The sequence below is a fragment of the Echinops telfairi genome, unplaced genomic scaffold, assembly GCF_000313985.2.
Source record: "Echinops telfairi isolate 266 unplaced genomic scaffold, ASM31398v2 ScPeMD7_4;HRSCAF=17, whole genome shotgun sequence".
NCBI lineage: Eukaryota > Metazoa > Chordata > Mammalia > Afrosoricida > Tenrecidae > Echinops > Echinops telfairi.
The window spans coordinates 19,334,619-19,354,733 of record NW_022103900.1 but is presented as its reverse complement, the minus strand read 5'-3'; the positions used below and the strand labels follow the sequence as shown (position 1 = coordinate 19,354,733).

The 20,115-nt window shown below is 40.4% G+C and overlaps 1 protein-coding gene across 1 annotated transcript in view; it reads left to right on the top strand.

The window, feature by feature from the left end:
* Window positions 1–20,115, top strand: part of GPD2 (glycerol-3-phosphate dehydrogenase 2) — a 212,070-nt gene that overhangs the window by 74,168 nt on the left and 117,787 nt on the right. Inside the window, exon 3 of the mRNA XM_004703929.2 lies at window positions 7,722–7,893. Within this exon, the coding sequence (XP_004703986.1) occupies window positions 7,722–7,893 (172 nt within the window). The remainder of the gene's footprint in view (window positions 1–7,721; window positions 7,894–20,115) is intronic.

Here is a 20,115-nt window from a genome sequence, read left to right as displayed (position 1 = left end):
TATGACCCTCAAAAGTTGCCTCACACATTTGAAATGTTCCAAGCTTTGGGCAGTTATAAATAGAACGACTGAAAACCTTTACGTATGAACCTGTGAACACAGAGTTTCATTTCTCTTGAGTAATTACCAGGAAGGCTGAATGGTAAATAAATGCGTACTTTTATAAGAAATTCCCAAACTGCTTTTCAATATGCCTGTACCATTTTATAGTTCCACCAGTGATATGAGAGCTAGAATTGTGTTGAAATCCCACCAGTACTTGGCATTGTCTGATTGTGTTTTGTTTGTTAATTTGAGCCACTCTAAAAGACTTTGAAGAATAAGAAGCCAGACTAAAGGTGCTTACCTTTAAACTAAATTAAAACCATGTACTGCCTAATGTCTATTCGGGTAACATCACTGCATATATCTTTGTGGTCCCATCAAATTCAGAAATCCTGATCAGAGACTAGGATGTAGTGAACATAACCAGACATAGCAAATGCAGCACATCTATCTTAGGTCTCATGTATACAAAGTGATTACACTACCAGGGATAGACTAACATTTTACATAGAAAATGTACACACTTAACACATAGATGCCCAGAAACTAATGTGTATACAAAGTGATTACACTACCAGGGATAGACTAACATTTTACATAGAAAATGTACACACTTAACACATAGATGCCCAGAAACTATCACGTTAAGGGTTCTCAGTGTTTGCCAGAAAACAATGAGACAAAACAAAACCTCTCAGTATAATGTGTTATTTGTTTAAAAACATAGGAATGATACAAAATATATATAACCTGTAATACCTATGTCTTGGTAGTCATATGCTATGTTGCTGGCTGATGTTTTCAGGAAATGGCCCTTGGCTTCTTAGCTACTTGGTCCCTGGGCTCTGCACTGCATTGACAAGGCCTATGAAGCTCCTTTAGTGCTAGTAAAGACCCAGAGGGCCCCCTGCTCTGAAAGCTGGCCTCCCACCCAAAGGCACTCGGCTTTCCTTGTTCTGTGGGCTGGAAAGCTCACTGCTCTGTGTCACGGTCTCTGTGCTTGGCTTCTGGTCCCTCTAAGGCAGGGCTCTCACAGTGCTCTGCTGGTGCCTCTTCTCTTTTGATAGCTATGGGATTCTCCTTCCCTGCTTCTGAGATGGCTCTCTTGGACACCCAGTGGAATGGCAAAACTGGCAGATCCCCAGTTCTCTACACCTCATTTGGTAGGAGATAGAGTGATGATGGGTAGAAGAGCCATCTCAAGTTATTGTATTCTGCTGAAGGTTGATTTTCATTTGGGATTATTTAGCAGATATATATGTATGTGTATATGTATGTATGTATGTATGTATGTATAATCAGTTAAATGTTGAGATGTATGTGGGTGAAACATACAAATGGGGGTGCCAAGTAAATAGTTTGATGCTCAGGTTCTGACAAAAGGGGACTATATTAGTCTGGGTACTTTAGAGAAACAACTCCACAGAAACTCATGTATAAGAGAGAGTTTTATATAAAAGGTAAGTGCACATCGAGAAAACATCCCAACCCAGTGCTGCTCAAACCCACAAGTCCAACATTTACCCATTAACCCATGTGTCCAACACCAATCCACAAAGTCTTCTTCCATCTCACAAAACACACGCAATGACATCGGCTGCAGGAGGAAAGCCAAATCAGTGAACGTGTCAGCATCTCAGCGCTGGCAGGGGTCTCCACACGGCTGCTCCAGCACCCAGGGCTGCCTTGGGGTAGGTCCATGCAGCTTTTCCTTGGGGATGTCTTGCAGGAAGTGAGCCTTGCCAGCTGAAGCAGGGAGCTGGCTAAGGCAACCTGGTCCGACCATCACAAAACAAGAGACCCGAGAACTTGAAAGGTGAGTCTCCCGGAGCCATTTATCTCTCCGCCCTTCAGTTAACCCCACATGTGTTTATCGGTCAGGTTGACACAATAAACTAACTCAGGGACCAAGATAGGAAGTGTTTGTGGTGAAACTCTTCGTGGTACTTTGAAGATAATGGAGCTAGATGAGATTTCCTGGGCAGAGAACTTAGAGTGATAACAGAAGAGGAAATAGGGTTGGCATAAGAAGAAACTTCAATGTGTAACATTGTGCGGCTGAGGGACATCCGAAGGAAGCAGATACAGATGCTGGGGAGCGAGCCCAGCACCTAGAGCGGCGTCCCAGAAACGCAGGCAAGTGAGTGGTCCAAAAGAAAAAGAAGAAACAGCTCACGACCACTGAGCTGATGCCAACTCATCGTGGTCTTGTAGGACAGGGCAGAACTTTGCCCGTCCCCGTGAGTTTTCAGGACTGTCACTGCTTTTGGCGTAGAAAGCCCTGTCTCTCTTGAAGTGTGCAGACAGTGCGTTCAGTGCTGCCGGGTCGTCAAACTACAGTGGGACACACACTGCCCACTGGAAGTAGAAGTGTGGTGGGCAGCCTGGGCTTTGGCAGTGGTGGTGGTATGTGAAAGTCCAGGGGGTGAGAGGTGAAAGGTGAAAGTGAGAAAGGGAAGCAAGGCAGTAGGAAAGCACGAGGTCTCTATCGAATGTCCGGCTGGTGGTTAAAGGGATAAGTGACAGCAGATGGAAATGCTTCTCTTGTTAACCAGGGATGAGTGGATGAGAAAGATAAGGGACGAATGAGCACCGGAGAGACGATGCGGTCAGTGGAGCGAGCTCCTTGGACGGCAGGGATCCGGTCGCAGCCAGCACACTTGTGGAAGAAGAAGCCATCCAAGTACCTGAGTTCAGTAGCCATAGTTAGGACCCGTTGGCAGAGTGGCATCGGGAACATTGCAGTACTGCCGAGTTTAAACGAGAAACGAGCAGTATCTTAATCTGGCCCCCACATTCCAGAAGTATTTCTAGAGAAATATACCAAGTGCAAAATGCCACCAGTTCTTCCCATGTGTGAAAATGCTCGGGCGGTTTCGTCAGTTGTCAGTCTCGTGTCCACGGTCCGTCCATCTGTCACAGCAAAAGTGACGTCCTCCGAAGGAAAGTCCTCCCCTCATCGGAATGGTCTTGGATCCGAGTTTTTAATGTCAATGCTGGCGTTTGTTCCTTCTACATAACGCGGGTGTGGACACGTGTGGACTCCTGTGGGAAAGTTCCATGATCTCTCAGCTCTTTCTTCCGTGAACTTTTTGAATCCTCCTCCCCGCTGCTCCTCATGAGCTGGAGGGCCAACACCGTAAGTGAAAAATGTGTTCCCCACAGCATCGAACGGTTCCACGTATTTATTTTGTTACCTTAAACTAATTTAAAACTAAAAAAACAAGCTCAGTGTTATTGAGTTGATGCCTACTCATAGTGACCATGTGGAATAGGGTAGACCTGCCCCTGCTTTCCAAGACTGTAGCTCTCTGCGAGAAGAGAGAGCCTCATCTTTCTCCTGGGGAGCGGCTGGTGGTTGCAAACTCCTGACCTGGTGGATGACAACCCAATCCGTAACCACTATGCAACCAGGGCTCCTCAATTAAGTGTATGTAAAACAAACCAGATCTACTGCTATAGAGTTGATTTCGAACCATAGTGACCCAGTAGGACAGAGCAGAGCTGCTCGATAGGGTTTTCAAGATTAGAAATCATTACAGGCACAGCCAGCCAGCCTCATCTTTTAGCTGTGGGGAGGCTGGGGGGTTGAGTTGTCGCCCTTCCAGTTAGCAGTCCAGTGCTCACCCAGCAGCACTACCAAGGCTTCATACGTATGTGTAAATGAAGCGTGGTGCAAGGGGCTGACTTTGTTGACTATTAACTGAAAGACTCGCAGTTCAAGTCCACCCAGAGGTATCCCAGAGGAAAGGCCAGGCAATCTTCTTTTGAAAACTGGAACACAATTCTTCTCTGACACACATGGAGTCTCCACTAATCAGCAGTGACCTCATTTTTCTACCACGGGGTGGCTGGTGGGTTCAAACCACTGAACTTTAGGCTATCCTATGCCAAAATGCAACCCAGTACCATCAGTGGGCTCTGACTCATAGTGACCCAAACCCTAAAAAGGGTTTCTGAGGCTGTAAAGTTTTACAGCAACAAATAGGCTCATCTTTCTCCCTCAGAGAGGCTGGTGAGTTTGAACCCCCTGCCTTATGGTTAGCAGTCCAGTGCTTACCTTACAAAGCCTCCATTTTGTTTTGAATATATAGGAAAGTCTTTGTGCTTGGCAATCTCTCTACCATGTACTATTATGGCATCAACTTAGTAACAGTTCCTCTTTTTTTGTGGTACAGTGTTTACATACTGCTCTCTTATCTGTTCTGATTAGCTTGGTCACGACTCAGGTCTGTAAGCCAGATCTAGACATCCCAGGAATTTATCTCCATTTTATAAATGAAGAGATCAAGGATCAGAGAGGTGATGTGCAAGAAGCCAAAATGGGCTAGGACCCAAGTCCAAGGTTCTTTCAATGTATTTTCTATGGCTTACAGACCAATGTGCTTTTCATAGAAATCCAATTGGTATAGTATTAAGTCCGAAATTTTGACTATTTAAATACAAAATAATTTTTTTACTCGAACAAAATTTGTTCTTTTGTTTTGGAACTTCTTGATGGGCCAAGAGCAGGAATGAGGAAAACACCAACATTGCAGACCGGGCTGTGCTGCACAGAAAAGAAAGTGGGAGTCTCGTATCCATGCGTCACCAATAGCATAATGTTGACTAGCAATGTCCAATATTATGAATGGGTATTTTGGGAAGAAAAAGACATTTACTTCTTTAAGCTCTTAGTGCTGATTTCTGATAACCATTATACTTTTTTCTTTAAGGGCATTAAAACATTTGATTTAGGTTGATAACATATTCTAATCAGAGAACTAGTTCTATGGTTTAGGGTCACTATGCTTGCCTTTATTATGAAAATTAAATATATGTTTATGAATTTATATTAAAAATACAAATAATGGGAAAATAAAAAATAAAGGGAAAGTATCTGACTAAATCTTTCGAAAGTATGGATCCTATTGGCCATAACTGCTTATTATTTGAATCGAATAGTCCATAACATTGAACACAGTATGTTTAAAATTTCAAAACAGATTCTTGAAAATTTTGTTTTCTTAAAGCCACACACCCAAATTCTAGAATATAAAATGTCAGAGGAATTGAGGCATAAGAAAGTGTCCTTAAAGAAATGTTATAGAATGGCATTCTTGATTTTCTCCTTTCAATTCTATCTTTTTCCATCTAAAAAATTGTTTCAAAAGTACAGATAACACAGCATTTGCCAATTCAACATTATCCACTGGTACAATTCAGTGCAACCTGTTGCGTGCTCCCACAAAGATTGGTGCCCAGAAGTAGGGTCCTTCTACTCTCTCCCATCGCCACCATTATCTGTGGCCATCTTTTCCTCTTTAGAAACAGAAACTCAGTGTTGGCGAAGCACAGCGTGCCCTTGTTCCCCTTCCTTCACTCCTCTGGTAGCCACTTTTTACCTCTGTGATTGCCCGATACATTTGCTTATTCTAAGTGTGCCATGTTAGTGAAATCAGCCAATATTTGTCTTTTTTGTGATCAACTTATTCTTTTTAAGTTGCACCCATTTTGTGCCATTGACCTTTATTGCTCTTTCTGGCAGAGTAATTCCATTGATTGTGCCCACGGCTTGCCCATCCAGTCATCTGTTGATGGACATGGTTGAGGTGTTTCCCCCTTTTGATCGTTGTGAGGACTGCTACAGTGAACAATAATGCTACCTGTTTGAGTTGCAATTTCCTTCTATTCTAAAGTCTCTTGACTTTAGAATAGTATTTTCAAAAGTATTTTGAAATTGCTCTATAGTTTCTCCAATAATTGAACTTGGTTGTGTCATATTCCCATTTCACGGCTCCCCCCCTCCAAAAAAAAGCAGGTGTGATACGGAATCTGAAATCAGGAGTCCTATGGTTAAAGAATTGTGTCCAATTAAAGAATAAATCTTCAAAGGTAAAAAATATAGTAAATTAGGTGGGGGTTTACATTTCAGATCATCAACTGTGTATTAACAATACAAACTACTAGTCACCACCCCTCCTGCCCCTCAGTAGTTTACTCTTCACCAGCTCCTTAATTTCTTTTCTCCTCCTGTGGACCATTGTCTTCCAGGTCACCCAAGTTAGCACATGTTCATAGTCTAAACCTGTAGCGTTATCTGCCCTCCTTTCCCTTCTGCCCTTGAAAGTTTCAAAAATCTGTTCCATTTGGTATAGATGTCTTTATTTTATTTTTAAAATGATTTTTTTTTCCTTTATCACAGTGTTATTCTGGGTAGACTAGAGAAAAAAAATAGGGAGACTCATTTGTGTAAGAAAGAACTTTATCTCAAAGAGTAATTATATATTAAGAAAACATCCCAGGCCAGTCCAGATCCAGTCCATAGTCCTATATTAGCCAATATGTCCAATACAAGTCCATAAATTCCTTATTAGACTCACACAGCACATGCAATGATGCTGAATGCAGGAAGATCACAGGCCAGTGGGTAGAAAGTCTTGTGGATCCAGTGGCGGTGGAAACATCCCAATACTGGCTCGTGTCTCCACATTTCTCCTCCACCTCTAGGGCTCTGGCTCCATCAGCGTAGCTCCATGTGACTTGTCAACAAGAATGTCTCCCAGCAAGAGTGTGTGTTGCACCCCTAGGGAGGAAGATAGTAGTTCCCAGAATCCTCTGGAGAAGGCCATGCTCACCCAGAGGCCACATTGGCTATGACCTGATTGACAGGCTAGACTCCACCCTTTCACTCTTAATACCCTGAAGTTGACAGGAGATTATGTAACTGCCACACACAGCGAACTCATATAATATTTGTCCTTTTGACTTACTAACTTTAGTCAGCATGATGTTCTCCAGGTCCATCTATCAGGGGTCCTCAAACTTTTTAAACAGGGGGCCAGTTCACTGTCCCTCAAACCCATTGGAGAGCTGGACTATAGCTAAAAAACAAACTATGAACAAATTCCTATGCACACTGCACATATCTTATTTTGAAGTAAAAAACAAAACAGGGCAAAGCCACCCGGTGGGCCGGATAAATGTCCTCAGCAGGCCGCATGTGGCCCGTGGGCTGTGGTTTGAGGACCCCTGAATCTCATGAAGTGCTTCATATTTTCATCATTGTTTTCTAATGATGCATAATGATTCCATTGTGTGTATGCATCAGAATGTCTTTATCCATTCTCCTACTGGTGGGCCTTTAGGGTTTTAATCTTCTTGCTATAGTGGACAGTGTTGCACTGAGGATGGGTGTGCCTATGTCTGCTAGTGTTAGGGTTCCTACTTTTTAGCATGTATTCCCAACAGAAGGATTGTTAAATTGTATAGAATTTATATTTCTAGTGTTTGAGGCGGCACCGTATTGCTTTCCTTGGTTCATATTTACATCTCAGGAGGAGGGTTCTAAGCTCTCTACAGCATCTCTAGCATTTGTTATTTTCTGTTTTGTTGTATTTGGCTGTCAGTGCAGGTGTAAGGTGGTAGCTCATTGTTGTTTTGGTTTGTATCTCTCAAATGGCTAGTGACTGTGAGAATTTCTTAATATTTTTGTTGGCCATTTGGATGTCATTGTTGCTAAATGTTCACACCTTTTGCCCACTTTTTCGCTGAAAACCAGAATTTCAAGCACTTCACAGTTGCCTACGCTATAGTTATCGTCAGTGTAGATCACTTTTTAAAGCACGGTATCACAAACTTTATTAAAATGGCTGTCTTTCAGACAAATAACTGAACATTTTCTGCTTTTCCATCAGATGAACCTGGCCTATGTTGAAGCAGCAGACTGCGTAACAGAGATGGTTAACAGGGAGCCTCCTTCCAGAGAAGCTCAATTACTGACTTTGCAAAACACATCGGAATTTGATATCCTTGTCATCGGAGGAGGAGCAACAGGAAGTGGCTGTGCACTCTATGCTGTCACCAGAGGTGAGTCTTGATGTGGATGGCATTTCATCTTCCCTTCCCACTGTAAACACAGAGTAGCTGTTCCACACGGAGTCTCGGTGGCAAAGTGTTGAAGTGCTGGCCTGCTGACTGAAGGAGTGAGAGTTTGAATGTGCCCTGCAGTGCCATGGAAGAAAGACCCGGTGATCTGCGTCCATAAAGCTTGCTATCCAGAGTGGGCACTTCTTTGTCACATGGGTTCGTGACTTGAAGGCACACAATGACAACAGCTGGCACTGTAGGCTGGTGACGTCACGTTCATGTTTCCTAGTTTTCCATCCGTTGTGAAACACTTTCACGTGTTTTTATGGACACCTATGCATTTTTATCATTTTTTAAAAATAAGTTTAACTCCAAAGACCAAACCCATTGCCACTGAGTCAATTCTGACTCGTAGCAACCTTATAGGAGGGAGTAGAGCTTCCCCTGAGAGTTTCCAAGACTCTTTAAGGGAGTTGAAGCCTCGTCTTTCTCCCTCGGAAAAGCTAGTGTTTTTGAACTTCTGGCCTTGCGTTTAGTAGCCTGATGTATAGCCAACTATGCCACCAAGGCTCCTACTGTAAGTTTAAATCAACCTCAAATTAGCATGTTTTTTTTAACATGTTTTGATTTTTTAAATTAATGTAGTTTTTCAATGAGATACATTTATTTAAAAAGGTCTATATTCCTGCGAATTCTTTAATTTGATGTTCTGGTTAAATTATTTCTATTATTTTATAAAGTAAATGCAATACGGGGGGCGGCAATATCTGAAGTGTCAAGTGTAGAAAATATTTATTAAAATGGATTAATCTGTTGAAATAATTCTTACTGTTTTTGTGTCTCTTAAAAGTCTCTTTCAGTGAAATATACCATCTCAGTCTTTTGTGAATAGTGAACTGCTGTAAATAGTATTTGCACATGTGTCTACCATGCAGAAATGACAAACTCATGTGAAAAAGTTCTGTCATATGAGGCCTCTGTACACTGTGCATATCTCAGGACATTATCAGAAGTAAATTTCAGCCTTGTTCACATTCATTCAGTATTCTGCACGTTACTTTTGAACATGTTTGTGTAACAGAGCTATAAGATATAGTCAATCAGTTGTCTATCGAGTTTGGAAAATGAACAATTGAAACTGGAATTGTGTTACCAATTTAATTATTTCCTGTAGCTTTTGAGTCAGCAATCAGAACCTGGAACCTTGAAGCATGTCCGTAAATCACATGTTATCATTTGGAATCGTAAACAAAGTCAAGCCCGCACTGGCATTAAGTGGCATTGAGTAGCTATAAATAGGCATCTTGATTCAATCTGCATTGACATAATTATCATGCCATCTTCTTGCTCTAGCTTTTAATTGGAGGCACAAAGAAAACAAAACTGATATATGAAATCAGATCATCTTGAGTGAAACCATTAGGCTGTGTTAAGTCTGCTTATTTCACAGTCTCATTATGGCTTATTAGCACCAATGTCTTTGATCAATGGTCATGAGTTGCCTTGGCCATAGGCCTGGCAGCATAGCTTGCTTATTGGACACATCCTATTTGAATTCTGCATTCTCTCTGAGTCAGAAATGACTTGAGAACAGGGAGTTGAATTTCCTAGAATTACCCAGTTGCCCATTAGATTGTACACCTTTTTCATTTCACAAATGGATTTGTTAGAACCTTGTAGGATCCTGTCAGGAAGTACATGCAAGCCCTACACTACCGACTTCAAACTAAAAGTCATCGCAAGGGTAGCAGAATCATGCATCCGAGCAGCAGCATCGTGAGAGGTCAAGACTGGAGAGGTGAGAGAGCTTAACGTCAAAGAGTCATCCATTCGTGAAAGGAGAAAGACGAGAAAGAGGTGGAGAAAATGAATCATGAAAACACACATTGTGTACCCAAAGCTAATTGGCTTCTGCTTGGTGGAAAATAGCTCCATGTTCCACATGCAAGGCTTCAGAAGGGCTGGAAGTTGTGTGTCATTCAGAATACTGATGATGCTGACGAGGAAGATTCTGCAGGCCATGACAATGACCTCGGTTGGAAGAGTGGTGGTGGGCAGCTCTGAAATATTTTAATGGTGATTGCAACAAGAAATCAGCCTTTGAAGGACACTGGGAGTTGGATGATGACATGAATGGCAATGAATAAATAAACTGATGAACTATTTTTAAAAGATTATTTCTCCTTGATATGAAAGATGCTGATGATCAGAAATTACGTTTCAGGGTAAGATTTATAAAAGCAATAAAATGGAAAAATCTTGTTCTTGTAGCTTTAGGCCAAGGATAAAACCTGGCTTACTAATTTCTAGCTCTTTGTGAATTCATAACTCTTTGGTGTGAGCGTGGTGTCCCATTTCCACCACAGCTTCTTTTGGTCCACTATTCGTTACATTTGGTTTGGGGAAAAACCTACCATAAAAGACAATTACATGATGTGTTAGTCCGGGTACTTTAGAGAAACAAATCCACAGAAACTCATGTTTAAGAGAGAGTTTAATATAAAGGTTAAGTGTGCATCAAGAAAACATCCCAATCCAGTTCCGCCTAAGCCCACAAGTCCAACATTAACCCATTAACCCATATGTCTGACACCAATCCACAAAGTCCTCCTCCATCTCACAAAACACATACAATGATGCCGACTGCAGGAAGAAAGCTGAGTCAGTGAATGTGTAAGTATCTCAGCACTGGCAGGGGTCTCTACACGGCTGCGCTAGCACCCAGGGCTGCATCGGGGTAGGTCCATGTGGCTTCTCCTCAGGGATGTCTTGCAGGAAGTGAGCCTTGTCAGCTAAAGCAGGGAACTTGCTAAAGCAGCTGCACCCTGGTGTGACCATCACAAAGCAAGAGACCTGAGAACTAGAAAGGCGAGGCTCCCTGAGCCATTTATCCCTCTGTTCTTCAATTAACCCCACTTGTGTTTATCAGCCAGGTTGGCACAATAAAGTAACTAGCTCACATGAGAAGAGTTTATCCTGGCACCATTATATCTGTAGGACAGAGAGGAGGGGTGGGGGAAATCAGAGAAAAATCCCAAAGACTTTGAAGTCTGCAACAACAGCAAATTAGATATAGAACGCTTATGAAAATGTGTTGAGGGTTGTGCAGTTTGTAAATATGTGTAATTAGTGTCATGTTGCCATCAAATTAACCATTAACTCATGATGCCACAATGTGTTAGAGGAGAACTTTTCTCTAGAGTTTTTTTATCCATCAATTGACTGTCAGTCTTTTGTGCTGTGGTGGCTTGAGTGTTACTGTGATGCTGGAAGTTATGTCACTGGCATTTCAAACACCAGTGGCATCCCTCAAAGTTGAACAGGTTTCAGTAGACCTTCCAGACTAAGAAAGGACTTGGCTCCCCACTTCGGCAGAAGGAACCGCAGAAAACCTCATGCAAAGCTTCAACACATTGGCCAATACTGAAGGCCTAATGAATGGCAGCAGAACATTTTCAGAGTTAGTGCTGGAGGCGGGGCCCTTTGGGATCAGAGGGCCCTCAAAATGACACCAAGGAGGAACTGCTTTCTTGGAGTACAGTCGACCATGGTGATGTGAGTTGAGTAAAGACTGTGGGAGTGGAACCTTCAAGATCCTTAAGGTAAGGAGAAACAGCTGCAAAAATCTGCTAATGATCAAAATTTGGAATGTGTTAAGTATGAATCTAGGGAATTTGGAAGTGGTCAAAAATGAAATGAAGGCATTAAGATTGATATTCTAGGGATTAGTGAGATGAAAAGGACTGGTATTGGCCATTTTGAATCAGAAAATCAAATGATTGATAATGGCAGGAAGAACACATCATGGCATTGATTGTCGAAAGACATTTCAAAAATCAATCATGAATCACAATGCTATCCGTGATAGGATTTACATCCAATAGCCTTTAAGGAAATTTAATCAATACAACTATGAAAATTCATATACCAACCACAAAAACTAGTGATGAAGAAATTCAAGAATTCTACCAATGACTACAGTCAGAAATTGACCAAACATACAATCAACATGCATTGATAATTATTGGCAACCATAGTGCAAAGTTGGAATATATGAACTTGGTAATAGAAGTGAAGTTGGCAATCACATGATAGATTTTGCAAAACCTAAGACTTGTTCATAGCAAATACCCCTTTTGAACAACACAAAAGGTGACTGTACATGTGGACTTCTCCAGAGGGAATACACAGAACTCAAATTGACCACATCTGTGGAAAATTGCTGGAGAAGCTCGACATCAGCAGCTAAAACCAGGCCAGGCACTGACTTGGGTACAGACCATCAACTGCTTATTTGTAAGTTCAGGGTAAAGCTGAAGAAAATGAAAACAAGTCCATGAGACCCAAACTAGGACCATGAGTCTCTCCCACCTGAGAACATCTCAAGAACAGATTGGACACATCGAACACTAATGGCTGGAAGACTTGATGAGATGTGGGAGGACATCTAGAACATCATTCATGAAGGAAGGCAAAGGCCATTAAAAAGACAGGAAAGAAAGAAAAGATCAAAGTGGATATCAGAAGAGACTGCAATTTGCTATTAATTGTAGAGTAGCTAAAGCAAATGGAAGAAGGATGAAGTCCAAGAGTTGAATAGAAGACTTCAAAGGGCAGCTTGAGAAGACAAAGCCAATTATTATAATGAACGTGCAAAGACCTAGAATTAGAACACCAAAAGGGAAGACCATGCTCAGCATATCTTAAAATAAGAGAACTTATGAAAAAAGTCATGCCTTTGGTTGCAATATTGAAAGATTCTATGGGCAAAGTATTGAATGATGCAGAAAGCATCTAAAGAAGATGGAACGAGTATACAGAGTAATGGTACGAGGAAGAACTAGTTGACATTCCACTATTTCAGAACCAATGGTGCTGAAAGAAGAAGTTCGAGTGAAAGCATTTTCCAAAAGCGAAGGTTCAGGAAGTGATAGAATACCAATAGAAATGTTTCAAGAAGCTTTTGAAGTACTAGAAGCCCCCACTTGTCTGTGCCAGGAAATTTGGAAGAAAGCTATTTGGCCAATGGACTGGAAGAGATGCATATTTGTACACATTCCAAAGAAAGATGACCCAAGAGAATGTTCAAACTATAGAACAATAGCACTGGCATTGCATGCAAGTAAAATTTTGCTTAAGATTATCCAACAACGGTTGCAGCAGTGCATTGAGAGGGAGCTGCCAGAGGTTCAGGCTGGATTCAGAAGAGGAAATGGAACAATATGATGATGTCATATGGATGTTGGCTGAAACCAGAGAATACCTGAAAGATGTTTACTTGTGTTTCATTGACTGTGCCATGGCACTTAACTGTATAGATCATGACAAACCATGGATAACCTTGAGGAGATTAGGCATTCCAGAACACTGCTTTGTGTTCATGTAGAATTGGTATGTGAATCAAGAAGCACACACATACTTAGTACATACTTTATATGAATAGAACCTGGGAATGTCTTGTTTAAGATCAGGTTTAAAATCCTGTTTTAAAATCAGGACAAGTGTGCATCAAGGTTGTATCTTCTTACCATGCCTATTCAATCTCTCTGCTGAGCAACTCATCAGAGAAGCTGGCTTATATGAAGAAGAATGTGGCACTAGGATTAGAAGAAGGCTTATTAACAACTTGCGGCATGTAGATGACAAAACCTTGCTTGCTGAAAATGAGGAATTGAAAAATTGCTAATGAAGATCAAGGATTGCAGCCTTCAGGGTGGATTAAGATTCAATGTAAAGAAGACCAAAATCCTCACAACTATTGGTAACGTCATGATGAATGGAGAAAAGGTTGAAGTTGCCAAGGATTTTGTCTTACTTGGATCCACAATCAATGCTCATGGAAGCAGCAGTCAAGAGATCAAAAGATGACTTACGTGGGGTAAATCTGCAGCATAAAACTTCTTCAGAGTACTGAAGAGCAGGAATGTTAACTTTGAGGACTAAGGTTTGCCTGCCCTAAGCCATGGATGGCATTTTAAATTGCTTCATCTACACGTGAAAGTTGAACATTGAATGAGGAAAATGGCAGGAGAATTGATGTATTTGAATTGTGGTGCTGGAGAAGAATATTGAAAGTCCCCTGGACAGTACTGTGGACTACTAAAACGACAAACCAATATGGCTCAGAAGTGTGGCCAAAGTGGTTCTTTGAGCCAAAGATGATGAGACTTCTGATTACGTGCTTTAGACATATGGTCAGGAGACACGTGTGCTGGAGAATGACATCATGTTTGGTGGCATGGAGGGACAGTGCAAGAGAGGACGCCTCTCAAGAAAATGCATCCACGCAGTGACTGCAGCCATGGGTGCAAGTCTAGAAACAATTGTGACACTGTTGCAGGAGTGGGCAGTGTTTCCTTCTGTTGTGGGAAAGGTCGTTATGGGTTGGAACTGACTCAATGGCACCTAACAATAACAACAACAACCACCACCACAGTGTAGGGCTTTATGTAATCTTTATGATAGTAATTTCATCAGCCTTTTGTGAAGCTGCCAAATGGGTTCAAATGAGCAATCCTTAGGTTAACAGTTCATTCCAAGACTGCTTGCACCACCCAAACTCCCTAGTTCCGTACGTGATGGGTAGAATTTCCCTCACAGAATTGCAGACTGCCGTGGCTTTTTGCTCACGGCATAGCTGGTGGGTTCACACTGCTGATCTTTTGGTTAGCAGCCCCGGACTTTAACTTTTGCACCAGCGAGGTTCATTTAACAGCAGTTAGCACACCAACGAAAAACCATGATGGTGAGTGATCAACTTTCCCAAGGGTTAGTTTTTTCTGACACAAATGATCAATTTGTTTTGACTTTGTTTTCTTATTTGTGAAATGAGATAATTCAGAATTAATTCATAGGATTTATGAGATTTTAAAAAGCTTACTGTTTTGTATGTAGTATAAGACCGTAAATAATTTAAATATTTTATATTGAATGATTCAAGTTTTATTTAATTATTTGAAAAGTATGAGAAGGTGGCAGTCTTCAACCATTTGACATTTATATGAATTTTCTCTTTTAAATGTCTATTTTTACTTCTTTATGTTGATTATCATAAATGCTTGCAGTAAAATTAGATGTCTATTGTCTCTCTAATGTGTTTAAAACTGAGTTGCATTAATTATGTCTCTTGAAATTTTATAAAAATTTTCTTTTATCTGGTAATATAAACTTAAAATATTCACTAGGTTTTCAAAAACTTAATAAGCATGGATAGGGTCAACATTTTAAGCTGCCAAGAATGGTAAAATAACACAAAAAGTGTTTTCCTCTATTCTCTATTGCCCAGACCGGTTTTTCTGTGGGACTCACAACCTACCTACTAAGACACCAAACCCTTGGATAGATCGGCTACTCGGACTTCTGGTAACCCTGCAGGGCTGAGTAGAACTGCCCTATTGGGCTGTCAAGGCTGCCAGTCTTCTCTGGGAGTAGGCTGCCACAGCTTCTGCCTGGGGAGCAGCTGGGGGATTTGAAACAAACACTCAACCACTATGCCACCAGGGCTCCTTTTTAACCACTAATAAGGACCTTCCATCCCCGATGAAAAATCTCCCTTTTGCTCAGATTTTATATTTATTTCTTGCGACTGTTTCATTAACATAGAAGTATATACAAAGGGGTTTCAAACCATTTGTGGAAATACAGCATTCAAAGATAATGGAATTTTTGCATGAAATTTTTTAAAGTCCCTCATATAAAAAAGGGCCAATGGGATATTTTTAACATGTACAATTCAGTGAAACTGAAGATAGTAATCATGTTATATAACTATCAATACTGTCCATTTCCAAATTAATATTCTATCACCATCAATAGAAACAGTACTCTCTAAGTAAAGAATCACCCTTCCCCCTCCCATACCCCTCTTGCATGCCCTTGAGTTAATTCTGACTCTTAGATGTGATCTGGCAGTGTAGAACTGACCGTAGGGTTTCCTAGGCTGTAATCTTTATGGGAACAAATCCCCAGGTCTTTTGTCCTACTGAGTAGCAGGTAAGTTCTGAACCACCCACCTTTCAGTTAACCAAGAGCTTACCCATGACACCACCCCTGGTAACCACTAATAAGCCTTAGTCTCTAAACAGTGTGTTCATATCATATAGTAAGTAGAATCGTATAACATTTGCCCGTTTGCTGACTGACTCATTTCTCTCAGTGTGATGTCTTCAAGACCCTTTCATGTGATAGAATTTTATCATTTATTTATCTTAATTTCTTTTTATAACAGTTATATTCCAGTGGGTATATATGTCATCTTTTTTCCACATAGAGAACATCATGCTATATTTTCTATGTTGCAGTGCTTCTGTAGAATAACAGTACATATTTTAAATCAAACTTTACCTATAAAATCCTTTACATGTGAAAAAAAAAACAGCCTTCATTCTTTTTTAGTTACTGAAAGATTCATCTATGGATACTATGAAGGGTTCTCTGGTTGATTGTTTTTTTGCTGATAGAGACAGTCTGTTTCTGAGTTAACTACTGAGTCTGTACTGAGACTACAGAAACGGACACAATGTGGCTTTGCCCTCAAGAAACTTGTAGTCCATTAATATTTGTTGAATTCATTTTGGGGTGGGAGGCAATGAAGGTTATTAAAAAGTGAACAGGGCTTATGGACTGCATTAGTAAGTAATTGTGGGTTATGATTTTGAGAACGAAGTTGGAAGCCTGAATGTTGACAGGTTTATAGTTTTATAATTACTAATAGCTAAGAAAAAGATCTACTTTTATATTGTTAGCACATTAACTGGAATGTCATATATATGTATGTGTATGTGTACACACATGCACACAAACAGATTTATGATTCATAGAAAGGATGAATATACCTTAGTTTGCGTTTCCCTTATTATGCTGGTCATCATCTGGAAGTAGCATTTATAATTAAAATGTACAAAGAGTTGCTGAAGGTAATCTATATTTATCCATTTACTACAATTTTTGATCATATCAGTAACTGAAGTGTGAAAGAATCATGGGCATTTGGTAATGAATTGTGCATGGTTGCTGTTCATTCATGGAATTTGCTCTTTTATTATATTTGATGCTTCACTTAACAACAAATTTTGCTTTCTCTGTGTTTGATATGTTTTTACCAAATTATTCCTGATTGTATCCATTAATCTTTACTCACATTTGACAAAAATAAATTACTGTGATCTTTTAAAGTTACCAATAATAATTAGATTTTTCAGGACATCGAAGTTTGGGGGGGACCAGTAGATGTTAAAGGGCTTGTAAAAAAATTTTGCACAAGCATTTTATTACAATAACAGGCCCAAATGCAATTTTGGTAATGAATAAACACAGACTATAGAGTGAAGAGCAAGAGTCATGAAGTCTTCATAAAGTATGTTTATTTGCATTCTTGCCATCTACATTTTCTCAGGAATCAATTTTTCACCTGCTTCATTTGGGAATAGTATTATTTATTTTGGGGGGGATATTATTTTATAGACATAATCTGCACATATCTACTTAGATTCTTCTAAGTAGGGGCTCAATAGAAATGGCTTCACCCACTTAATACTTTGTGTCCATTGCTTGGCCAGAGCCACAGCCCTCAAATACAGTTGTAGGCACTTTGCTTCCAAAGGAATGGACAAGAAGAATCCGTGATTCATTCCATCAGGGTTCTTCCATGTGTATTCTTCAGACTTTATGTACTCTTGAGGACTTTTCCTGTATATGTCAAGGATCATCTAATAGATGCACACACACACACACACACACACGCACGCACGCACGCACGCGCGCGCAATTTGATTAACCAAACTTTTGACTTCCATCTAAATGCCACGAAAAAATGGCTTCTTAATGGAAGAAAGCATTAATTGTAAATTTCCCTTGTTTAAAAATGTCTACGCACAATTTTTAGTAAGCAGTATGTGGCTAGCAACTAGTGATTTCTCACTATCATTCCTTAAAATCAAGACAATATGACACAGATTTAGAAGATAACAGACTATGGACTTAGAATGAACTGTGACCAAATTTTGGTCTTACCCCTTATTGGCTTCATGATCTGTACTGTTACTTATAGGGAGCCTTCTTTCTCAAGCATAAATGAGGAATGAAAATAATACTCTTCTGTAAATAAAGATCTGGGAAAAGGCAAGGGTGTGTATTGGCAGAAAGCTTTCAGAAGAGAGAGAGCCTTGGTGATAGTGTAGCCTCCACCCCTCCCATTTCTATTGTAGAACTTGCACACAGACCAAAGGCAGTCATTCAAAGAAAACAAGGAGATGACTGTGAAGAAAGCTGATGGTGCCCGGCTATCAAAAAGTATAGCGTCTGGGGTCTTAAAAGCTTGAAGGTAATCAAGCGGCCATCAAGCTCAGAAGCAACAAAGCCCACATGGAAGAAGCACACCAGCCTATGCAACCACGAGGTGTCGAAGGGATCAGATGTAAGGCATCATCAGAACAAAAAATCTTACCATAGTGAATGATGGGGGGAGTGCGGAGTGGAGATCCAAGGCCCATTAGTAGGCCACTGGAGATCCCCTTGTAGAGGGATCTCAGGGAGGAGATGAGCCAGTCAGGGTGCAATGTAACAACGATGAGAAATACAACTTTCCTCTAATTCCTAAATGTTTCCTCCCCACTCCCACTACCATGCCTCGAATTTGACCTTGCAAGTCTGGCTAGACCAGAGGATGTACACTGGTACAGATAGGAACTGAAAATCCAGGTAATCCAGGGCGGATGAGCCCTACAGGACCAGTGGTGTGAGTGGCGAAACAGGGAGGGTAAAGGGAGAGTGGGTAGGAAAGAGGGAACCGATTACATGGAACTGTGTGTGACCTCCTCCCTGGGGGATGGACAACTGAAAAGTGGGTGAAGGGAGACGTCGGACAGGGCAAGATATGACAAAATACCAATTTATAAACTATCAAGGGCTCATGAGGGAGCGGGGAGTGGGGAGGGAGGGGAAAAATGAGGACCTAATGTCGGGGGTTTAAGTGGAGAGAAAATTTTGAGAATGATGTACAAATGCGCTTTACACAATTGATGTGTGTATGGATTGCGATAACAGTTGTATGAGCCCCTAATAAAATGTTTAAAACAAAACAAACAAACAAACAAACAAAAACAAGGAGATGCTGCATGATTTAAATCAAGAAAGGTATGTGTTATGGTTATATCTTTTCACCATACTTATTCAGTCTTTGTGCTGAGCAAACAATGTAAAAAGCAGGACGCTGAATAAAAACATGATGGCAGAATTGGAAAAATGGTCATTAACAACCTGTCATATGCAGAAGACACAACTTGTTTGCTGAAATCCAAGAAGACTCACAGCACTTACTGATTGATGAAGATCAAAGAGCACAACTTAGTACAGATCACAGCTCAATGTAAGGGAAATGAAAATCGTTGCAGCTGGACTAATTGACAAATTGCAATACATGGACAAAAGATCTGAGTTTCAAGATTTCATTTTATTTGGATTCACAGTGCCACGCTCATGACAGCAGAACCAGGAACTCATACAGTTTGTATTGCAGTGGGCAATTGTGCTGCATGATACCTATTTCAGGTGTTATAGAGCAAAGATTTCACTTTGAGGACTAAGGCGTGCTTGATCTGCTCTATGGCAGTTTGAGTCTCCTCCTATGCATGTGACACTTGTCCATTGAATAGAAGAAAGTTGAAGAATAATTGATGCATTTGAATGATGGAGTTGGAAAAGTTATATTGAAAGTTCTGCCAGAAGAACAACCAATTCTATCTTTGAGGAAACACCAGCATGTTCCTTAAAAGGAAGACTTGATACTTTAGATATCTCATCAGGAGATGCTATCAATTATATACAATTATATATTATATATAATTATATATATATTATATATATATAATTTTTTCTTTTCTCTTTTCTTTGTTTTTTTTTTTTACTCTGGACCAATTCAATATATTATAAAGCAACTCAATATAAAAATATATTATGGATTGCAATGACCAAGGAGAAAATGGACACAAGTATTCAGAAAACAGAACTTTCCCGTATCATTGATCTGTGTGAGGTACTTGCCCAAGTGATATTAAGATGAAACAACACGTTACTTTCTGTTGAGGGAACCCCGGCTTTAATCCGTGATTGGTGGAAATTCAATCTATAGAAGTTCTTTTGGACAGTGTGTTCAGTGTGTGAGTGTTAATAGTACCAGATATTCTTAGAATACCCTGCAAAGTGGTTACACTAATCTATATTCTC